Here is a 25,535-nt window from a genome sequence, read left to right on the forward strand (position 1 = left end):
AGATTCCTAATAAAAACAGGTTATGGAAAATGTCCTTTTTAGAGATTTATACTGAAATATTTTTGGATGAAACATGTCAGGATCTACTCCAACAAAGAGGAAAAGCAAACATGGCAGCACCTCAGGAACTGTTAAATATGAGTGAAGGGTATATGGGAATATGTTATACTAATCTCTCAACAAGAGTATATTTGACATTTCTGTAATTAGGAAAACTGTCTAACTGGTAGGACAGTTGACCCTTGAACAACTTACATGTGGATTTTTTCAATAAACATACAGTCAGTCCTCTGTATCCCTGGGTTTCATTCGCAGGTCCAATCAACCATGAATCTATAATATTGTTTTTGATCTCCTGTTGGGATTCTGTGAATGCGGAGGGCTGACTGTATGCATTGTTTTACATCTTTTTGTGTAAGAAACTAAAGCATCCACAGATTTTGGTATCCATGAGGGTCCTGGAACCAATCTCCCTTGGCTACCAAGGGACAATTGCAGTTAACTTTTGGCAGAGTCAAAAATTATACACAGATTTTGGACCATGTAGAGGTCGGCACCCCTAACACCTACATTACTCAAGGGTAAACTATGTATCAAAATTATACAGCAAAGAATCTAATAAGATCAGTAGGTCAAGACCTTAGCTCTATGCCAAGAAAATACAAAAGAAGGAATGAAACTAAGGATACAAAGGTCTTGGCTTCTAGAAAAATACAGTAATTAAAAATACAAACATCTATATTCAAATTATGCTATAACTAAAATTTCTACCTTAAAACTTTAATGGTGCGTATACTGATTAACCTAGAATAATAAAGATTATAAATTCATAAAATCACATAACTTTAAAACTGAAAGAAAATTTTAAAGAATCATAAAGTTTAAGTGTCTTGCTCAAAATTCCAAAGCTGCTCAGTACAAAGAAACATTCTTCACTGGAAAACAGGTCCTCTCATAATTATTAACCTATTTTCCAAAAACAAGTGAAATATATTGATCTCAAAAGATCTTTTCATTTGTTACTTTTGGAATACTCCATTTACCTCAGTACGTACCTTTGTGGGTTACACATCATGTCTACATGATATTATTTGGTTAATACATTTATAATTACATTAGAATTATTATTTGTACCTTATATTTCCTTGCTTTCATAAACTTTAGATTTTGATTTTAACTGTACTTAAACATAAACTTTTTTACATTCAAGTTTGTATAAGAAACATACTATTTTATAGGAAATTAATCCTTTTTATGTGTCAAATCAAGCTCAATTATGTTACTGCAAAACAATTTTCCCTCACCTGTTGATTCTGTAATTTGTCACCCCTGAAAAGAACTTAATCTACTTTAATGTGGAAGAAAAATAGGATATAAAAATGATTCGGACACAGTGAACAGTTTGTGCCAGTTTTAAGTGTACACTGCACTACTTTGCCCTAGCAACTACCTCGGCAATGAGCTTACATTTTTTCAACGTGGAAAACTAATTTAGTACATGACGACCATCTTGGCATTACCACAAACATTTATTAAAAGAAAGATTTTTCTGTATTTTGGATTACCAAAGTAACAAAGGCTATTTTATTAACTAGCAAAATTGCTTTTATAATAATATCTTCCCATATATGCTATCTTTAACTAAACTACACATCTTGTACCCCAACCTCATCAGATGAGACTGTCCTCCTAGTCTACACTATGTTTCAGGTTCAGCTACTTCACTCCAAAATAAAAGGTGCTAAGCTGAATTGTTTTTTCCTCAGGTATCATGAGTTTTGTATATTATCTCAAAACTCCTATTTTGAAGTTTTGCACTATACTACACTTTGAAATCTAGCAGGTATCTAAGAACAAGTCTCTTCTACTGTTTATTCATTTAACTAACAGTTACTGAGACCACTACTTACATGCATGCTTCTAAGCTTGACAGTAGGGCTATAACAGTAAAAGCTATAGTCTTCCCCATTAAACTCATAGTGTAGTGGATCTCAGAAAGGTAATTATAACTTAGCACAACGTAATAAACACTGTGCTGGAAATAAGTGCAAGATGCTGGATAAACCCATATTTCATGCTACACAAGACAAAACAGCTTTATAGTATAAGAAAGCCAAACAAGAAAATTGAAGTGGTCAGGAAGCTAACTCAAACAAGGCTCCTGATTAGACATAACCTATAGACCTTGCCTAGACTAAATATAAATTAGGCAACACATTAGGAGAGTACAACTTAAAAAGGCCACACTAAGAATTAAAACTTCTATAGAAGGGCAATAAAGAGTTAACTGTAACCTGGAATCTTCTAGATATGTGACTTTTATATGGAAAACTTCCAATATAAAAATCACTGAAAGGGTATAAGGTGGGGATAAAGGTGAGAAAAATCGACAAAAAATTCATAGAAAGACTTGAGAGGATAAACTGTCCACTGTAGATAGTAAGATATCTAACTAGGATATCTTGATATCTAACTAGGATAACTTGATATCCTAGTTAGATATCAAGCAAAAGTGATAATGATTTAAAAAGAAACCTTTAACAAAAAGAACTTATACTCAGTGTCCTCGGATAAACGAGATTGGGGATTTAAACTTTCTGGGTTAAAAATAAAGAAGACATACCGTGGTTCTGGATTAAACTTTAATGTATATAAAAATGACCTATGGAGCCTGTTAAAAATTCAGATTTCCAAGCTCTATTATCAAAGTGAGGATTCCAAAGGTAAGAAAGAACACTGTTAAAAATATTCTGAGGCTCACCAGTATTACATGATACAGTCCAAAATGTTAGGTTGAGCAATATGAAAATTGCTGTTTTGGTAGAACAAGATGTTTGTCAAATACGAAAGTGCCAAAGCAATCGAATGAAGAAAGGAAAGCATTTTCAACAAATGGTGCTAAGACACCCAGTAAGGGACTACCACCCCCAGTTATGTCAGACTCCTTTCTACATCTGCTCTACATCCACCAGTCATCCAGGCATGCCAATTTTAACTTCCTAAATGTCAACTTTATACTCTCCTTAATGTTCCCTTTACCAATGCTCCATTTAAGAGCTTTATCATCTCATCTGAACTACTTCTTTAGCCTCAAACCAGTCTTTGCCTTCAGACTGTTCTTTACCAACCAATACTCCTCACTGGCAATGAAGTAATCTTACTAGACAGATCACTAGCCAGCTTAAATTCTTTCAGATGTTATCTATTATTCCGAACCTTTTGAGATCAATTATAAAAAATTCATAATCTTTCAATAAAATATTTAGAGAGGTAAAACTATAAATGTTTTGATACAAGTAGTAGTTTTCATAATTAAATTTAACTATGCTAAATCACTTACATCATAAAACAGTTTTCTATCAGCAGCCAGCCGTTTAGAGGCCAAAGTCTTAGTAACATGATAGAAGGTAAGCAATGCTCTGTGCTGTCGAAGATCATCTTGAACTTTCACAGATTCTATAAGAGTGGGAATCAGTTCAGGCCACTGTCGGGGACAGTCCAATCGAGCAACTTTTGCAATTAGCACTGCAATCTGAGTTGCAATCTAGAGGAGAAAAAAACTAATCATCAGAAATAAACATATATAATCAAAGCAATGGATAAGGAATGTATTCCTGGTTGTAAATTTCCTTTTTAGTTAATTATATATGTGATCAAAGGAAAAAAAAATTCACTAAACAATTGCTTAAGACAGTGGTTCTCAAAGTGTGATCTACGGATCTCTGGAGAGGCCTAAAACTCTTTCAGGGTTCTGTGAGGTCCTTCCTTTCCCAGTAACATATCATCTCCTTCATACAGCTTCTACCAAAATAATATATCACAACAGAATAAAAGAAGAAGCAGATACAAAAGCTTAGATATCTTCTTTTAAATAGCCAGACATTAATGAAATATGCAAAAATCCAGAACAATGCAACTCTTCCCATTAAATTATTTATTATTTGGAGAAACAGCCTTTGTTCATTATTTAAAATTCTATTTATATTAACAAATAATGGTTTCATTATTTTTAATAAATATTTTAAATTTTTTCAGGTTTAATTTCTGATACAGTAAATATCCACAGTTATGATCCTTTAGGGGTTTATTTTGGCAATATAAGGTATTCCTAAGATCACCAAATTTGACAACCACCGACCTAAGAGTAGAAATGAACATCAAATATCAGGTATCTAAATATTAGTATCTGTTCAGCTCAGTATTTCCCAAATGCTGGTTGACAGAACATCTAAGCAATGGTTTACCTGTCAATCACCTAAATCCTTCCTAACCACCCTTGCCCCAGAGAGAGTTACTCCATTCCTCTCCATCTTCCCTCATCTCCTTCAGGAACTATAAAGCAGAAAACTGAGATTATTTAAATAGGTTGAAATAAAACTGCATTGGCTAAACCACCAAATACAGTGTGCCTTATGATTTGAATTAAAAAAATCAAATATAAAAAACAGTAATAACTTGTAAAAATTTAAGAATTTTTGTATCTCTAAGCAAAATTTTATTCTGGAATCATCCTGTTGTTTTAGAAAGAGGGAGAGGAATCATTTAAATCATCAAATTTAATTTCTGTGCAATAATACTACAAATAAATAAGAGATTTGCTTTCCACTGGTTCAAAAACTGAGGAAGTGTAAAAAGTATACAAGTATATCTTAAAATGACTTCTTAGTTTTAAATAATTAATAGCCAAATCTAACCAAAATTCTTAACAGCTAGAACTAGATTTCAAAATTAAAAAACCAATAGAGTAGTATACACAAATGAATATTATTATGTAATAAGGTTTCACTTTTAATGCCAAGAAACAAAATTAGTTTGGAAAGGAAGCAAAAATTAAGGGAATCGAAAGAATGGTTAGCATTCATTTTTTCACTAACCTGGTTTATTGGTTCATTGAAGTTGGTGATCAGCCCTGCACGCAATGTAGTTTTCTCTTCCTCTGAGAGAGCACTGTAAAAAGAATGATTTATAATGCAAGACAATGCTATCTAACAATGAAGGCAAGTAAGCACCACTATGAATTTTAACAATAAAAAGCCTTTCAAACAAGGTGCCCCTCATTGTTTTTGGTAAATAAATAAAGTAATTTCTATTGCTTGTACATTGGCACATTAAGTTATTCAAAAGCATAAATTTCCTTCACAATTGAATAAATAAGACGCAAAAAAGAGTAAGGCATAGGAAATAAGACAAATCCACAGTAATGAACGTGATATTTGATGTTTGCTTTTATTATGTAAAAACAGTTGCCTGCAAAAATAAAAAATAAAAAAAATGGTTGGCTAAAAACCATCTGTAAGCGTACATATTAGTCTTCCACTCACTTCTTTTATAAAATCTGAGCGAGATTCTTAATCTTTGAGGAAAGAGATCAGCAATCAGAGAATATTTGGAATGGAAGATTCGTTAGAAATTAAGTAGTTTAAAATCTTATACACTTTACAGATCTAAAAAGGATAAACACAATAATGAAAATTTTGACTGCAAATGAGGAAGGACAAGGATGGAGAATATTCACTGTATAAGACTGCATACATTTTGATTTTTGAACTATATGAATATATGGTTTACTTAAAAATTAAATTTTAAAGCCCTCGTTTTAAAGTTTCATTCTGGAAAATGAATCATCCTAATAAAATCAGCTATGAAAGCTGTATATAATTTTTTTTAAAGTTTTAAGACATCTGTTGAGGTAAACTGTGTCCTGGCAAAAAGATAAATTCAAGTGGCTAACCCCAAGAACCCATAACTATGACCTTACTGGAAACTGGGGCTTCGCAGATGTAATTAAATTAAAATGAGGTCATGGTGGATTAGGGTGGACCCTAATCTAATGACTAGTGCCCTCTATAAACAGAGGAATATCTAGACAGAGACACAGAGGAGGCATATGGAAAGAAGTCTATGTAATGATGGAGGTAGACATTGGAGTGATGCAGTTGCAAGCCAAAGAACACGAAGGACTGCAGATCACAACCAGACGCTAAAAAGAGACAAGGAAGGATTCTTCCCTAAAGCCTTAGAGTGCACAGAGCTCTGCCAAGCACCTTGATTTTAAGACTTCTAGCCTCCTGAACTGTGAGAGAATATATTTCTACTGTTTTAAGCTACCAGTTTGTGGTAGTTTGTTATAGCAGCCCTAGGAAACTAATACAGCATCTAAAAACAACAAAGGCAGCCAGAACTTAAGATATGGGATCTTAGGCAGAGTGGAAAGGAGTTTAATAAACTAGTACATTTCTCCATGAGGTATTTGCCCACAGGGACTCAAGCTGAAAGTAGCAGCTAAGAGACTAAGAGCTAAGGAGAGGTCTGACAGTGCTGGAAAGACAAAAATTGAGTCCAGCAACAAGGCAATACTATGGTAAACACCCAAGAGTTGCAGCAGAAACCCCAGGATGGCTAAAATCTGAGATTAAGAGTAAATCAGCAAGAGACCATCTTCAACTAGATCAAGGTTGAAGTCATTACCTCCTATCTGCTCACCCAGAGAAAATGACATTTTCTCCAGATAAAGAGAATACAATTCAAAGGCTCTCCAATTTTCCCTATACAATGTTCGGTATTCAATCAAAATTCACCAGACATACTATGAAACAGGAAAAAGTGACTGAAATCAAAACACAAATAGAAATAGGTGATACAGACATTGCAATTATCAAAATTACCCATAAAATATTTATGATGATTACATTCAAGAAAATAGGTAAAAAACAGAGAATTTCACTAGAGAACTGGAATCTGTTTTTAAATTTAAAAATACCAAAGGAAAAGCCTAAAACTGAAAATATAATAAATGAAATAAAATTAACTGAAAGATCATTCAGTGGAAAAATATTCAGGTGGAAACCTAATCAGAAAAAAAGAAGTGCTTTTCAGAGAGTTCAATTACAATGTACACTAACAAAAATACTAAAGGCAGTTCTTGAGGCAGAAGACAAATGAAACCAAATGGAAACCTGGCAACAGTGAAAGGAATGAATACTAGAAAGGTAAATTTAAATGAATACTGCTGGCAAAATAATGTAAAATAGTATATATTGTGGGGTTTAAAATATGTGTTGAATTAAACTACTCGACCACAGCATAAAAGACAGGAAGGTGTAAATGAAGTTAAAGTTTTACATAGTTTTTGCATTATCTTGAAAAAGTAAAATACAAATGCAAGGATAGTCTCTAATAAGTAATAAGTGTCCTAATCTTGTGGAGATGAAAAATGAGTAACAAAAAATTTCTTAAATACAAAGGAAGGCAAGAAAGAAAAAAAGGGAGGGGGAAGAGAGATCAGACAAAAACAAACAGAAAACAAATAGTTGATGGTAGACTTAGTCCTAATTTTTACAGTAATTACATTAAATGTAAATAGACATAATACTAAAATTAAAAGACATCAGATTAGATAAAAAACAAAACCCAACTATTTCCTTTTTATAAGAGGAACATTATCAATGGAACACAAATAAATATTGAAAGAAAAAGAAAAAGATATACTATGCAAGTATGAGGTTACTGGTTTGGCTCTATTAAAATCAGACAAACTAGACTTTAAGCCAAAACACATTACTAGAGAAAAAGAGGAACATTTCATAATTAGGACAAGGTCAATTCTACAGGAATATAAAAACCCTGAACTTATATGATTCTAATAATATAGCCTCAATATATAGAGAGCAAAAACAGAATGAAAGGAGGAAATAGGCAAGTCCATAATAATTAGAGATTTATGCACATCTCTCAGTAAATGATGGGAAAAGCAGCACAAAATCAATAAGGATATATAATATTTGAATAGCATACTTAACAAATTTGACCTAATTGACATACATAAAACATTGCAATCCACACACATTCTTTTCAAATGCACATAAAACATTTACTAAAATACCACATGATGGGATCATTTAAAAGAAAGAAAAGAAACACAAACCCTAGCACATTTCAAAGAATGAGATCAGCAACAATATCTGAAAAGTCCAACACATTTGGAAATTAGGTGATACATCTAATTAACCCATGGGTCTAAAAAGAAATCATAGGAGAAATTTTAAAATATTTTTAACTGAATAAAGCCATGATTATGATAAATCTTTAATGTTTTAAATGCATATTTAAGAAAAAAAATGGAAAACAATTATCTAAGCTTCCATTTCAAAAGCTAGAAAAAAAAATAGAAAATTAAAATCCGAAAAAGTAAAAGAAAATACATTAAACCTTACAAAGTACAATAACTAAAGCAAAGATAGACAAATAGTTCAATAGGACAAAACAGAGAAGCCAAAACAGATCCAAACATATGCAGTGTCTGATTTATAACACATTTCCCTACCACTGAAATGTGATAGGGGAAAGAGTAATACATGGTGTTGTCCCTACTCTACATAAAAACCTTACCCAGAAATCACTTCTAGATAGATCTACATCTAAATGTGAAAAGTAAATAAAGCTTCTAGTAGAATATATAGAATATTTTCATGACTCTGGGGTGAGTAAATTTTGTAAATGTGAAAAGTAAATAAAGCTTCTAGTAGAATATATAGAATATTTTCATGACTCTGGGGTGAGCCACAAAAGAATTAATTATAAAAGAAAGGTAGAATAATTAAACTTTAATAAAATTAAGAACTTCTCTTCATCAAAACACCATTAAGAAAGTGAAAAGGTAAGTATATTCAACAAAGGTCTTATATCCATAACATAGACAAAGTCACACAAATCAATAATATAATCCAACTTTTATAATGTGCAAATGGCGAGCTCTTCACAAAAAAGGATATCCTAATGACTACTAAATATATTAAAAAGGTATTCATTTGTCATCAAGAAAATGCAAAAATTGCCAAGCGCACCAACATAACCAAAATGAAAGACAGATTGGACCAAATGCTAATGAAAATGTGGAGTAAATGCCAACACTCACAAGCTGCTGGTGAGAATGTAAATTTGTACAACCTGTTTGGAAAACTGATGGTATCTACTAAAGTGGAACACACATCTGACCATAAATGGCAATAAAATAGACACTTATGTGCAACAAGACATGCAAAAGAGTTTTCAAGGAAGCATTATTTTTAACAGCCAATAACTAGAACTAACCTTAATGCCCATTAACAGCAGAACAAATAGATAATTGTGATATGTCCATGGATAAATGTCACAAATATGCAACTACATGGATAAATGTCACAAATAAAATACTGAATAAAGGCTGTACACAAAAGAGAACATACTACATGATTTCTACTTGTATGAAGTTCAGAAACAGGGAAAACTAATCCATGGTGAGAGATGGTAAGTATGTAATCAGATGATACTTATTTGGGGTACAAGAGTGTGGAATAGGTGACCATGAGGGGGTGGGGGAAGGTTTCCAGGGTGCTAGTAATGCTCTATATCTAAGTCTTAGTTACATGGGTGTGTTCACATTAACATTCAAACCATATCATCATTTATGCGCTTTTTCAGTATGTCATATTTTATACTACAACAATAGCTTTTTAAACCTTAATGGCACCTTGCTCAAGGTTAGTAAACAATGAGAAAACAAGATTTAAGATAAATATCTGGGTGAAAAGAGTCAAAGCTCAATGGAAGTCTATGCTTTCCCATCAGAAATGATCTCTAATCCTTTCGTAACTGCTGTATTTTCCAACTTTAATAGCTCCCTTCTATCTTCAAACCTCTGAACTGTTTTCTCCTATGTTTTGCTTCAAGCTTGAAATTCAAGGTTTCTTCTATGCCAAAGAGCCACATTTAACAGTTTTTGTAATTTTAATTAATATAATGTGATTAGCTACCAAAAAAGGGGCGGGGGAGAGTGGGAATATTAAAGAAAACAAGTCATTAACGTGCAGAAAACTTTGGCAATTCTCCAATAACAGTTAATATTCCACCTTTAACTTTATGCACATGCTATCATTAGATGAATTCAGACTATATAGCCTATTTACTAAAATACCATATGATGGGATAGTATCTACTTAATTAGGACCCAGTTAAAATTGCATTGTATACAATGATATATAAGCTTAAAGTAATCATTATTCCATGAAAAGAGTGGTAGGAGTAAACTATATAAAATAAACCTTAGATAAAAATATAAACAAGTAGTCTTTTTAAATGTCAAATTTAAACAAGAGTTTGATTGCTAATCTTTGCTCCCTTGCTCCCTAAGTAAATTCTTAACATGCTTCCTAAATACATTCATCTCCTTTTAGCTTGTATCTCAACATGTACTAAAAGAGATACCTTGGGATTTAACTACCTAATATCATATAATAACTCCGTTAACGTTTTAAACTTTAAATTCGTTTCTAACTCTTTACATGAAAGAACAATCTGAAATATTTAATCATGATTTACTCTCCCTTCCAGTCATTATAAATGACTATTTTGTCATTTATAACCATATTATAACTATTTGTAGTCATTTATAACCATGTTTCATAAAACCAGTAAAAAATGAATTTTAGGAAATATCTAAAATTTAATTAGATACAGCAGTAGAAAAGTGCAGCTACACTGTTTCCAAAAACTCAATAACAATTTCTCATCATTAAATACTTTTACTCAAAATTATGAATCAATTTTAAAATAAGAGAAGGGCTCACTTTATACTACAGTATCTTAAGTGAAGCCTTAAAATATTCTATTCACCTATAGGAGGTGAACACACAGTGTTTAAGCCTTACTGTTAAAGTATATAGCTGACTTATTGGATTTTGTCAGCCACTGTCACCATAAAAACAAACAAACAAACAAACAAATAAATGAATTTCCATTTAAATAAATAAAATAAAATAAAAACCAAAATAAAACATATTCTATTTGCATTTGATGTCATTCGAGGGCATATTCTGTATGCACTTTGAAGCACTCAGACAAGTTTTAAGGCCTTATAAATATAAGAATGTAAAGAGCTATAGTGCCATCTATTGGAGAACAAAGACTATGTTACTTCTTCAGCAAAGTTCACTATTTTCTGTCAAAGAAATTCCAGGGTGATGTCTGCATTGTCTTTCTGTCAATTACATTACATGTAATTAATTATTAAAAGAAATCTGTTCACTGAACCACCTACAGAACAGTTATAATGGAATATGATGAGACTATAAATGTAATACTATTACATTCCCACAAAGGAAATTGCAGAAAACAGGGAATTAACATCCAGCTGGCTCAGAAATGACCTGGGACTCCCTTCTCAGACTTTTTTCCAAAATCCTAACCTCATACGTCTTAAAAAAAAAAAAAAGAAAAAAGAAAGAAAGAAAGAAAGAAAAGAAAAAGACCTTTTCAATATGACTCATTCACTCAGCATTTGTTTTGTACCTATAAAATTAGAGATCTTCAAAAGCTCACCAATAAGAAATCTACATACCCCCTCTACCAAATACAAAAGAAATAATATGGATATTGATTTGTAATTAACTATGTAGAACATTTGACTCTTTTATGGTTAAGGCTCTTTATTTTCTTCTAAATATCAAACGCTTCACCAATTTGCATGTCATCCTAGCACAGTGAGTATGCAAATCTCTGTATTGTTCCTATTTTAGTATATGTATTGCTGAAGTAAGCAGAAACATATTCTTTTACATAAAGCATGAAGATTAACAAGTACATTCTAATAGCTCCCTAAATTTGGAAAGGTTTACACTGCAAGAAAGAGAGCAATGGAACTTACTGAGGTGCTACACGTCTCCAATAACGATCAATTCCATTTTTAAAATACAGCACAGCAAGCCACCTTACATTTATATCCAGAGTGTGGTTTGTGAAAATATTCTGTAAATAAAAAACATTGTATTATGATGAACATGTAGTAAGTTGAAGGCATAGTTAATTAATACCCACAATAAAGTCAGCATAGATTTTTTAATTAAATGTTTTATTTGACTTTTGTCACTACATATATCATATTGTTATTTTCTAAATATCTATAGCTTCTACAATTTACATAAGAAAACATACCTGCTCAGTAGACTGTTAATTGTTTAACCCAAGTAAGGGATAAATGAAGATTTATTATACTATTCTACTTTTAAGTAAGTTTAAAAATTTTCCTAATAAATCTACAACAAAATAAACCTAATTATGCATCACAACCTACACACACAGACACACAGACACACAGACACACACACACACACACACAGAACTAAAATAAATACCTTCTAAATTAAAAAAGAAAAAGCAGACCCACCACAGCGTAGGTTAAAAGATGTCAAGGCTCTTGGGTTACTAATACACATTATTAAATGGACTATTTCTAAGTATCTTCCTTATCAAAACAAGTATGCTCACAAAATAAGTTTGATAGTAAAACATTTTTAAGTTACAGAAAGGCAGAAGCAATGTGAATAATTTCAACTGAAAATTAACCATTACTCAAAAAATTTACTCTGTGTGTCAGTCCAAACACAAGGAGTCCTCATTCTGCACAGTGGAGTGGTGGGAGACTGTAAAAATGACTGTGCAAGCTAAACCATGCAACAGGATCTTACCAATCAAGAAGAAAATTACAATTGTTCTCTGTAACCTTTAATTTTTATCAAAAAGTTTATTTAAATTATAAAAAATGTATAACTGTTATAAATAAATGAAAATAACAAGAATAAAATTGGTATTTCCCCTGTAATTTAAAACATCACAAACACTGAGAATTAAAGTGTTTTATTTCTTTATAAAAAAAATTATCTAGAATAGTGGATGCACTGGACAAAAGTAGGAATATGTTAAGGAATACTTTAACTAACTAAAACTGCACTACACCTCAGACCAAACACAACTCATACCCCTAGAATTGACTTCTTAAACACAAAGTTGTGTGGGGAAAACCTTGAAGCCAAAAATAATGTGTGCTCTTTACCTTAAAAAATATCATATGTTAAGAATTAAAAACATAGTATGTATACCATGATACAATTTTTAGAAAATCATGTGCATACACACACACAAAAGATTACAAAGATAATTGAGTAATGACAAGGCAGCCATAGTCCCTCATTTCAGGTCTCCTCTGCAAAATAAGATGGACTTCTCTCACCATATCAGTCACATTCAACTTTAACACTTTGCATGCCTACCTTCCACACTAGACTGAATCATGTCTTAGCCTGGAGTCTAGCATAGCAGAACTTTCATAAATGTGAGTGAATGAATAGAATCATTGTGGGAACAACTGTGAAGTTGCTGGATTTGAGACAGTCTCAGCTACACATAGGGAACCAAAGAAAAGTTAAGTTGCAGGTGTCAATCCAAGTAGAAATATTCCGTACATATTCTGAATAACAGAACCAGAACACAAGCCTAAGATCAGGCACGCAATTTAAGAAATCTTCAAACTAGAATGAACAGCTAAGGTTAAAGAAGACTAAAAGTGCCAAGACAGTGAATACAGAGGAAAAGAAAGAATTAAGTTAAACTTAGTGGTGTCTGATCTATTATAAATATAATCTATTCCATCTAAAAGGAAATTTACTATCCCTCTAAGAAGAAAAGTATAGCTAGTAAAAATAAAAACAAAAGGTTTAGGTACTTAATACTAATAATTCATACATTAAACAAAAAGTTAATAGTTACAAGCCTATTGGTACTTTTAAGGTACAGCAGAAACTAAAATAAGAAATTCAAAAGTGTTTTTTATATTTTGGCATGAAAAAACACAGGCCTAATTATAGAGTATATTTATTTAAATAAGCATGTGACTAAAGATACTCAGAGATTATCTAAAGATTTATACTGTGCCCCAAATTCACAAACATGATGCTGAGATTATCTACATAAGGTATTTTACCATTTTAAAAATTCACTCTGTTTTTTACCTTTTTGTTAGCCAACTTTTGTGTTATTTTCAGAGTATGAAGTATGACTCTCAACATTTTATTTCCCTAACAGTCATAACCAGTATCTTGTTAAATTTAACAAACAATGCAAATATTTTAACCATAAAGTCAAAATATGTATGTCAATTGCTATAATTTTCTATTTTACAAGATATGGGAAACAGTTTTGCTCTGAATTTGTGACCTAGTCACAAATACTGAATCAAATTTTTATTCAACTGGCAGCGTCACTGCCTTTGTCAGAAACTACATCTTTAAACACTAATCAGAGTTCCCAAATTTACAGCATAAGGAAGGCTCTCAACAGAAAAAGATGTTCTTCCATTCTGGTACTAGAAAACAATTTTGATTAACTAAAAGCTTTAAACTCCCAGAAAGAATTAGTTAAAGCATATATTGTTAATTAAGCTATTTCTCATAACACCCAGGAAAAGTGTAGATATGTCGAGAAAATAAAAATTTCAGTTTGAAAAAGAAAACAATGTTTCAAAGTGAAACACAGTGAGCAAGTAGACCTGACTCTCATACTGCAGTGGGAGATGGCCTGAACAACTCTGACATCAATTAATTGGGGCAAGGATGAAGACAAAACATGAAAGTATACTGTTTTGAGTTCAGCATTAACATGCTAAAATAGAAAATCAGCACAATGAAGCCTTCTGAACAGATACTACTGACACCCTGCTAAGTTACTTATTCACCCATCAACAAACATTTCTTAAAACGCCCTCAAAGATCCATGCCCTAAATTAGTAAATGGTAGTGCCACGGCAGCCAAACAGTTGGTTCAGTTTCACTAGGTAAACCAGCAATACAAAGAGATTTTTAAAACAATTAAAATAATGGTTTCTCATTTTATTAAAAAAAAAAATACAGTCAACTATTTTAGTACAACTTACCAGCAACACTGAATAGAAACCTGGCTGTGTCTCCCATTGTTTCAATTGCTCCTCGGCTGGTTTTAACACAGCAGTGTCCTGACTGGTGGCCTGCGTTAAGACCTGAAGAACAACAGTGCTAGCACTATTGAGATCCATGGAAACCTGGCAATGATAAATTAACATATTCAAATGTACACTATACATTAAAAAATTATTAACAGAAAAAAATGTAGAACAAGCTTCAATGTTCTGAATAACTCCTATACTTCAATCATTCACCCACTCTGTGATTTTGGTAGATTTCTACCTTTTCTGTATGCCATCCTTACTTAAAATTCACATAATTCAATTTAAGTTAGCTAAAATAAAAATAAAGTTAAAAGTCTTAAAAAAAAAAAAGCCAATATCTGATCATATATTTTATATGCTAAACATTGCACTAAAGCTTTATTCACTTATTTATCACTAATAATAATTCCATGTGGTAGGTAGAAAACTAAAGGATCAGAGACTTTACTTTGCCAAAGTCATAATCCATTAAGTGACAGTGCCTGGACTTGAATACCAAAGCCACTAGTCTTAGCCAGTAACTAATATTGTCTTCCTTGAATGACAATCAACATCTGAAGCATCTCTGCAGTCCCAAAAGCCCAATAAGATATATAATATATGCTTAATAAATATTTGCTGAATAAAGTGATCAATTTTGAATGATAAAGTACTTCACAGAGAATCATACGGCAACTAATTAACTGATCACATTTTATTAACTTATTTCATTAAATTTCTGAATTCAGCTTCCTGTGTACCAGCCACTGTTCTAGGTGCTCAGACTACAATAGAGAACAAAACAGTATTCCTGACTTTATGCAGCTTACATTCTAGTGGAAAAAGACAGATCTGTTTAACTTAAAAAAAAAAAAAAAGAAAAAGAGAAATAGTGATAATGAAGAAAATAAGATAATGTGTTAAAGAATGACTGAAATTTAATGTGTTACTCTAGATTGGGTATTCAGGAAAGGCTTCTGTTAAACAGCATTTACAAGAGACCCAGCCATGCAGAGCTCCAGATAGGGAAAACAACTGAAAACAAGACCTTAAGACCATTGACAAATGACACTTAATGAGAAAAGGAGAAAGTGAAACAGGATGAGGTTGGAGAAGTAGGCAAGAATATTTCATGTATAACCTTATAAGGGAAAATAAAGTGACTAGACTGTTAAATATGTACAAAAAAAAGCCACTGAAAGTTAGGAAAAATATATAAATATATTGATATGAATATAATAATAAAGAAATGCTCTGCCAGAATTCATCCCCATCCCACTTCCACTCCCAAAAAGAAAGAAAAAAGCCATGTCCCTGGTCTGGGCCTACTACTTGAAAAATAAAATCACTGACTACTGTCAACCCCCAGGACAATTTTCACCTAGAGCAACAACTGTGCAGAACACTCATACGCACGCACCTTTACACTTTACATTTCTCTGGACTTCCACGGCAAGGCAATCTTTTAGTCTATGCACTCTTATCCTTATGCCCCGCACACTCTCACCACTTACCTGTTCTAATGGAAGCTGCTAGAGCTCCTATGCCTACCACCCTCCAGCACCTGCTCCATCCAGGTCCTCCCCAGAAGTATATGCCCTATCCCCTCCACACCTTGTTTTTGATCCTTGCTCCCAAGAAGCCCAGCCAGTGTGGGAGGGAGAGCCTGTTCATATATTTTTGGAGAACGAATTTTGGGCCAAGCACTGTGATAGCTGTTAGGATAAATAAGAATGAGAGTCTCTTTTTCTATCCAAATTCTGGGGGATAATTCAGTGAGAGGCAGAGAGAAATATTCTTATTCTTTAAACAAACACTATTATGAGTGGTTCATCTAATGAATAAAAAGACTTTAGGTCTGAGAAACAAACCATTATTCATAACTTCTATTGGAAATATTTCCAAATACTAATTAACTTATAAGGGAAGCTTTAAGCAGCAATCAGTTCCTAAATTACAGATTAAATGCATCCTCAAAAATTACAATTCAGGAATGACAGACTTATTATAATGGACTATTTAAAAAAAAAAAAAAAAAAAAAAACATGTTTAAAGATCCCAAACAAATCTATAAAAGTGATCTGGCAGGTAGACTAATATTACTGTTTTATAGAGGAAGAACTTACAGCTATCAGGAGAGTTGTCCAAGGTCATGAAGCAAACGTGTATGGGAGAATGAGGCCTGATAACCAGGTTTCTGGAAATCCAGCTCTTGCTACTATAACAAAATGGCCTCACCACACCCTATTCCCACATGTCCACAAACCTTCCATGCTCTCTCACAATAGGTTCCTGGAGAAACTGTCAAAAAGATGCCAGAATCCATCAGAAATCTAAAAATATCACATTTTCTATGCATTAAATATCCATACAGTACTCGATTGTGAAATTCTTTTGAAAGGACAATGATGGCAACAAAGAAAGTGGGGTAAGGGGAGATGTATGGAGATATTCAGATGTAACAGTGGAAATAAACTTCACTGGGGTTAAAAGACAGATGACCACTGACTACTAGTAACCAGCTGGAGGGTGGTACACCTGGAAAATTAACCTTTGGTACTTTTTTTAGAGGGGAGGATTAGCATGCATAAATTTAACAAGGTTTCTACTGTTATTTGCACCTATTAGTGAAGCAGACACACAGTCTCCAAAACAGCTAAAGAGGACTGAGAGTGATAAAGATGGAAGAGGAAGAAGAAGGGGAGGAAGAATGGAAAGAAGGAGAAAACAAGAGAGGCAGACTGGAAGATAAAGAGAGACAGATACTAACTTGTGGGAATGGCTAAATGTATTTCTCAAAGATCTTGACAGGCTCTTCACAGAGATCATCACCAGATAGACCTGAAGGCCAAGGAAGCTAGTCTCTCACAGTGGAAGCACTATTAGGTCTCCTGTGCAGAGGTTAACATGTATTGAGGAAAATCCTCTATACATGTTAGAAGAATGTATGTTTTACCTTTCTGTGTTTCTATCTATAAGACCCTTAAGACAAACAAGCAAACAGAAGATTAAATTTGTCTGTTTTCTCACTAATAATGTATACACTGAGGTTGCTTTGATTTTCATTAATTTATATAGTTTCAAAATCAAGAGGAAACACTGTAGTTTATTAGCTCTCAACTACAGAAGAGAATTATTCAAAATTTAAATGCATATTCTTTCTTCTCTAAGAACAATAATAGAAAAGGAGAAAGTGAAAATTAAGAGGGCAGGCCTTTAGCCCTTCTCATTATAGTACTTCACAATCCAGTCAGTTCAATTTATTCATTTGTGGACTTATACTATTCTTTGATTCTATGAAAGTCTAAACAATTTAGTAATGTGTGACTAAAAGCCTAAAAATATTCATATCCTGTTATTGGATTTTCTAGGCTTGTTTCTATATGATGCTTTTTGAATTCTGAAAAAATCCAAAGTTATCCAGATGTGCCTGCAGTTAGAAACTTACTAATTTTAATTACAAGAAACAGCAGACAAAGGAAAACTCAGCACCTCTGCTTGCCAACAACAGACAGACGCCTCAGGCTTGCAATGACTTTAATCTCACCTATGATGATTTTCTTTAGACTGCTATATTATCCGAATTTGTCCTTAAAGAGATTTCTACCCCACTATTATGTTAAAGCAGTAAGTAAACTGACTTAGAAAAAGAAAGTGCAAGATTACAATAAAAATTGAAGAAAAAAGAATCTCAAAATCAAAAAGGTACCCTCAGTGAAATAATTTATACAGGCATGGATCAATAAGGGATGTTAAAATCATTAATTGAAAGAGCAGCTTTTGGGGAACAGTGTGTCCAAGTATCACCCCTAAGACTATTTGCTTAATGCAATAAACAAACAAACCTTTAAAATGGAATGATCTGTCAGGCACCAGCTTAACCAAGAAGGCAAACTTAGTATCATGAACAGCTGCACAACTTGACCTTCAGTGCTTCCTATGTGATGCAATAAGAAGTACACAACCTCATCTCTGAAATAACAAAAATGATCATCTTTAATCTAATCAAGACTCTAGATTCAACTTCCAGTTTAAAAGAAATAGAGTTTCCTCTTTTCCAGAATACTTCTGGAATGGTGACATGAAGAGCTACACAAATCCTCTCCTCAATGCAACAACCATAACTGGTAAAAATTATTAAAAACAACCTTTTAGTCTCTGTAAAGTGTAATTAAGAACATGCAGCAAATAGAGAAACCTTTACGCATAAACTACTTCTAAATCTTGATAAAAACAGCAAGAATTTGTGGCATTGGAGCCAGGAACTCACTCCTGCCCCATGGTGTGATATAGCAAAGAACATGGGGATCCCTCTCACCACAGTTCCCCCAAAGGGGCAAGCAACCAGCATTTCTCATCCATCCCAGCTACATGTTGTAGCTCTGTTCCAGGCAAGCATAGCCAAGTGATTCCACCCAGACATCACTCATGGCACAGACACTCTAGCCCAAGCACATCAGGCCCCAAGAGTAGTGGGCCTCAATCATGCCTATCCCAGCTAGCTCAATGCGCAGAGGTTCTACACCAGGAATAATAACAGTAGGAGATTTCAATATTCTTCTTTCAATATTAGATAGAACGACTAGGAAGAAGACCAACAAAGAAGTAAGTCTTGAACAACATTATATATAAACTAGACCTAACAGACATTTACAGAGCATCCCACTCAATGACAGCAGAATGCACATTCTTCTTGAGTGTACGTGGAGCATTCTTCAAGATAGACCATACACTAAGCCACAAAACAAGCATCTACAAATTTAAAAGGACTGAAATTGTTTTCTGATCACAACCAAAAATAGAAATATGGGAATTTCACTCACATTTTCAAATTTCAACTTACTACCCAAAGATACAGTAATCAAGACAGTGTTGGTGGACTGACATATGGATAGCTGTACACGTCAATGAAACGAATCTGCAAGTCTAGAAACAAATCTTTACATATAAGGTCAAATGATTTTCAACAAGGGTACCAAGACAATTCAATGGAGAATTGTCTTTCAACAAATGTTGTTGGAACAATTGACTACTCATGAAAAAGAGTAGCTGGACCTCTTCTTTACACCATACACAAAAACTAACTCCAAATGGGTCACAGAGCTAAACATTAAGAGGTAACACTATAAAACTCTGATTTACTAATTCACATTTTATATATAGTATACTTCCATTACATAAGAGGAAAATAAGTTTGTATTTGTTAGCAATATAGTCTTTCTTTTTTTTCTTTTTTTCTTTTTTTTTTTTTAGCAATACAGTGTCTTTAATCAGATTTCTAAGTATCCTCCACAACAGTTTCCACATCAACTTCTTCACCAGGTAACTGCGCTACTAGATCTACCATCCTGAAGATGTAAAAATAGAGTAATCTGCAGTGCCACCTGATGGTAAGAAGTGCTACACCACAAATAGTATATTCCAAGCATCCTTTTTCCCTCGATGACAGAGAAAGAGGAAGACATTGGAATTCTCAGTGACCATTTGACCAGGACAACCATCTGGAAATACAGTAAGGTTTTCAGGGTTCAAGAAGTGAGGTCAATAAATGCTGAGAAAAGAACTCCTGTGGGAAAGAAACGAATGAGAGCCTTAAAGATTAATATAACAAAAAAGGTGGGATTCAAAACATGAAAATGAAAGCCTTACCATAAGACAAAATATGACAACCAAAAAACTTCCTTAAGGGCTGTTTCTACTTCTGCAGTTAAATACTGCATCTCTAAAAATACTATCAAAAGAAAACATGTGATAAAGCCAATGAATGTGTTTTGAGCTTTATACAAAGTAAAAATGACAGAATTTAAGAAAATGTAATAACATAAACAATGTTTTAACATAAAGGAGACTGAGAAACTGTGGAACAAGTACAGGCAGAGTAATATTAGAAAAGGGATGAAGTCACCTGATGAGGAAAGCACTGCAGTATTCCAAAGAAGATATTCATAAAGAGGGAAAAGAATGACCATATACAAGCCACTGAGAAAGTGACATTAATAACTTAGAAGCCCAAATTTTCCTCCTGGAAGAACAAGTATTGGGCAAATAAAAACTTGGAGAACAGGTCTTCGGTTAAATGTATAAGCACAATAGTATTTACTACGTATTATTGGAGCATTTCCTACAGAGGGATGAGAGGGATGAGAAAAAGATGTTATTTTTTTCAACAATAGTTAAATTCCTGCAAGTCAAATCATAATCTACAGCCCAAGTCTACAAAAAGAATAGGAGGCAAAAAACATATTCTTTGGGCATTATGAATAGGAAATATTACAAAATTACTAAATTGCCTGGAGTTAAAAGCCAATTAGAGAAAGACAATGTGTCCAAAACAAGAAATGAATTCATGTACAAACCAGGGAAGAGTTCAAAAAAGAATAAAGATAGAAAAGTTATCATCCTAGAAAGCTTAAAGAAAGGGCAATTCTATTATTTTGAGGAAACAAAATCTAAATTAAAGCAGGTTGTTAAAAAACAAAACAAAACCAGTTAAACTTGAATCTGAGCAAGCTTCTAGTTTGTACTACCAATGGTAGGTAGAAGGAAAGTAGGTGAAAGATGAAATAAGACTCAAAATGAGCTAATAATTGTTAAAGTTGGGTGGTGTATAAACAGGGGTTCATTATACAATTCTGTCTACTTTATGTATGTTTTTTTTAAAATGGCAGCTAATGGACCATGATACAGAGATAATTAAAGTTGCTGTTCATGGCTGATACCGCATCCTGTGGAAATCTGTAATTGCACTAGATAGTAAAGCACCCTTTCCTCCACATAATTCTATTATTACATCTCTTTCCTTGTTTACCTGCATTTCATCTACAAAATCATGAGCTGCTTAAAGGCAAGAGTTTTATTTTATTTATCTATATATGCCAACACCTACTACAGTGTCAGTGATATATCAAATCCTCAGTAAATCTTTGATGAACTAAATAAAGCAATAATATGATGGTGTAACGAAAAGAGGTCAAAGAAACAACATCCAGGAATTATATCAGAGTAAGGAAAGAAATAGCTACAAAAGATACTATAAGAATCAAAAGTATGCTGAATGGCTGGAAAAAAATTATTGCATGAATAAATAATAGTTCATTCAGTATCTTCCTCTACTGAAATGGGGCTCATTACGCCAACAAAATTTAACAATACTTTTCACTGGGAATATCTAACTATTTCTAATTCTAATTCTAATTTCCTACTATCTTGGTTTAGATTATCATTATTATCTGGATGTTTGTGTAAACCATCTAAATAATTTCCTTGCTTCCAAGAATACATACCATCCCTTCTTTGCCCTTCCTTTTTCTACAGGCAGATTGTAGTGTGACTCTACTGTCCTTCCATGCAGACTTTGAGATTAAAATCCAAACTACCAAGCCTAGGAAATAAGGACCTTAGTGATTTGGGCCTTGCTTGCTTTTTGCTTTCACCTTCTGCTGTTTCCTGCCTCATGTGCTTCTGTCATGCCGAACTATCTACAATTTCTCAAAAGTTTTAGGATGATTTTTAAAATTGAGTCATTTATATGTTGTGCGTCTTCTGCCTAGAATGTACCCCTCACCTGTCTGACAAACACCCATATTGTACTCCTGTGGATAACTCCTACTCAGCACAAATGCTGCTACCTTGTTTCCTTCTGGGAAGCCTGCCCTAGCCTCCCTATGGTGAGTTAGGCCTCTTACATTCTTCTGTGTAACAGCTCATCATAGCACTTGTACTATATTGTAATTGTTGTCTTTTTTCCTCTCTAGACTTGAAAGCAAAGACTCTCTCATTTATCTCTCAGAGTAATGCCTGGCCAGTTGAAATTATTTCATTGTTGAATACTGTAAATCCAAACTCAATCACCAGAGAGTTTAATGCAGGCTTTATCTTCATTCTAATCCTATGCTCTCCAATCTGCTTTCTGATATTTACTTGGTTTATCATTAGACTTTTCTACCTTCATTTATTCAATGAGTATTTATTGAACACCTACAAATGTCAGACATTATTCTAGGCACTTCAGATATATCCGTGACCTAAAAAGACAAAAATATCCCTGCCGCTATGGAGAGCATGAAGGCATATCTCAGAGAAATTGCAATTTCGGTTCTAGACCATAACAAGAGAGTTGTAATCTTTTTGCTGATAGATGTCTTGCTTTCAATTTGTAAATAAAAACCCCACAGCATCTGTGAAGCACAGTAAAGTGAGCTGCAATTAAACAAGGTATGCTTGTACTCTAGTGGGAGGAGACAGGGAAATATATGGGTAGATTATATAGTATGTAAGAAAGCGGTACACAGGGCCAGGAGGCAGCTGTGAGAGAAGTCCTGTTCAGAAAGCCCAAGTATTCCTGTCTCACTTGGAGTTTTTAGTGAAATGACAATGGTAAACTATAATAAGTCTCTTGCCTGTTTGGTGTATGTGAATGAACATCTCCTAATAAGAAAAGTTTAGAAGCTTATCCTAAACAGTAGTTAGCCCTACACCAAGAGAGTGCCAGCGGTGAGGCCCCAGCTAGTGTTAACTACCTCTTTGACATCTCTTTGGCTGAAACAAAAAAATACACATCTGTATTAAAACTACTAAAGAATAGCAATTATGCTTGTTGATTTTAAAATTCCTTCTCTGATATAACAAAGAAATAGGAAGGAGAAGCTGATTTTGAGCCAGATACTGTTCTTTAAACTAGAGTAACTCCATCTGCCTAAATTTAATAAACTATCATGATCAGATTTAAGTTTAGTCAAAACCTTTTGCTAAGTTTAACATTAAGAGATCATCTAGTCCTCACCAAATATATACATCTTTGGTTGGTAATTTCCAATCACTGGTCCAGGACATCAGTGTCTATATAACTCTGTTTTAGAAGAATCTCATTCTTATTTTGAGAGTTTAGCCTAAGTAGTCACTGCATTTATAAAAATTATTCATTAAAACAGGTATAGGCTGTATGCCCAGTAATGTCCCCCCAATTAGGAACTACTGTACATTTTATCATTAAAATGTTCCGAATCATTCAAATAATTTTCCTGTCACCACAGAGACATTCATATCTGTTCTCTAAACAGTAAGTATATCTAATTTAAACACTGTTTTACTGAGCAAGAAACTGTTTTACTGAGCAAGGATTACATTAAAGATCAGAATTTTAACAAAAAATGATGAATAAATATTTGTTAAATAAATTTAATGACAAAAATCTCAATCTCTGCTTATAGATTAAAGTCACAAAAATGAACCCAATTCTCTTACTTTTCAAACCCACTCAGTCTAACTCCAGAGTATATAGCTCCACATTTTTTAAACTCTGGTGATTGAGTTTGGATTTACAGTATTCAACAATGAAATAATTTCAACTGGCCAGGCATTACTCTGAGAGATAAATGAGAGAGTCTTTGCTTTCAAGTCTAGAGAGGAAAAAAGACAACAATTACAATATAGTACAAGTGCTATGATGAGCTGTTACACAGAAGAATGTAAGAGGCCTAACTCACCATAGGGAGGCTAGGGCAGGCTTCCCAGAAGGAAACAAGGTAGCAGCATTTGTGCTGAGTAGGAGTTATCCACAGGAGTACAATATGGGTGTTTGTCAGACAGGTGAGGGGTACATTCTAGGCAGAAGACGCACAACATATAAATGACTCAATTTTAAAAATCATCCTAAAACTTTTGAGAAATTGTAGATAGTTCGGCATGACAGAAGCACATGAGGCAGGAAACAGCAGAAGGTGAAAGCAAAAAGCAAGCAAGGCCCAAATCACTAAGGTCCTTATTTCCTAGGCTTGGTAGTTTGGATTTTAATCTCAAAGTCTGCATGGAAGGACAGTAGAGTCACACTACAATCTGCCTGTAGAAAAAGGAAGGGCAAAGAAGGGATGGTATGTATTCTTGGAAGCAAGGAAATTATTTAGATGGTTTACACACAAACATCCGGATAATTATGATAATCTGAACCAAAGTAGCAGCCAGAGGAAAAGAGTAGATGAAAGAGGTATAAGAGTTGGTAAATAATTAGTAAGTGATGGGAAGAGTAGCACATACAATAATAAGAGTTAAGATTCTGGGCATCTCCAACTGAGTGGTGCATGCAAGGATCATGGAAGAAAGAGAAGCAACTTCAAAAAGGGTTAGACATAATTTCTGGCATAAGTTTAAGGTATCTTAAGACAACAATGTGTTAGAGTTCAAGAGCAATATTTCCTAAAGAGACAGAGATTTGGGAGTCAACAAAATAGAGCTAGCAGTTGAAGTTATCAGGGATGTGACCACTCAAGGAGAGTAGGCAGAAGTAGAAGACAGTACCCCAGAGTTAAATGAATATCAAAGTGGTTAGAGAAGAAAAATAAACCAAGGAAAGACTGGCCAAGACACAGAAAGGAAATAATGAGACCACAGTGTTGCAGAAGTTTTAAGAGTATTTCAAGGAGGACTAGTCAAAATGTCAAATTATTAAAAAGATTCCATTACATTTCACAACAGAGATAATGGTGACCATCAACCCATTAAATTCAGTTGATGGCAGATTGCCAGCCTTCAATACACAAGAAAAAATAAAGATAGTAAAGAGGTGGAGAAAATTAATGTAACTGTCTTAAGATACTTAAGAAATAATTACAGATGAAATGAAAGATGGATCTAAAGTGAGGAGAGTGTATTTAAGATGCGTATGTTTAATTCCTGATAAATTAGTGCCAGTAGAGAGTAAAAAGGAGATCACCAAGTGTTATGGACTGAACTGTGTTTCCCCTCAATTCGTATGTTGCAGCCCTCAGCT

At 33.5% G+C, this 25,535-nt stretch overlaps 1 protein-coding gene and 1 non-coding gene across 6 annotated transcripts in view; both read right to left on the reverse strand.

Annotated features, from left to right (window-relative positions):
• The window catches only part of IPO11 (importin 11), a 161,588-nt gene that overhangs the window by 133,219 nt on the left and 2,834 nt on the right, over positions 1–25,535 (reverse strand). For all 5 annotated transcript variants that reach the window (XM_036225230.1, XM_036225234.1, XM_036225231.1 and 2 more), the window contains exons 2-5: positions 14,741–14,884; positions 11,681–11,781; positions 4,875–4,947; positions 3,341–3,544 (exon numbers count right to left, since the gene is read on the reverse strand). In XM_036225230.1, coding sequence (XP_036081123.1) covers positions 3,341–3,544; positions 4,875–4,947; positions 11,681–11,781; positions 14,741–14,878 — 516 coding nt within the window. In that variant the 5' untranslated portion in view covers positions 14,879–14,884. The remainder of the gene's footprint in view (positions 1–3,340; positions 3,545–4,874; positions 4,948–11,680; positions 11,782–14,740; positions 14,885–25,535) is intronic.
• Positions 11,473–11,574, reverse strand: LOC118607178. Its single transcript, XR_004952719.1, has one exon. It is a non-coding gene; the product is annotated as a U6 spliceosomal RNA (small nuclear RNA).

The sequence above is a fragment of the Rousettus aegyptiacus genome, unplaced genomic scaffold (assembly GCF_014176215.1).
Source record: "Rousettus aegyptiacus isolate mRouAeg1 unplaced genomic scaffold, mRouAeg1.p scaffold_m13_p_8, whole genome shotgun sequence".
NCBI classification, from domain to species: domain Eukaryota; kingdom Metazoa; phylum Chordata; class Mammalia; order Chiroptera; family Pteropodidae; genus Rousettus; species Rousettus aegyptiacus.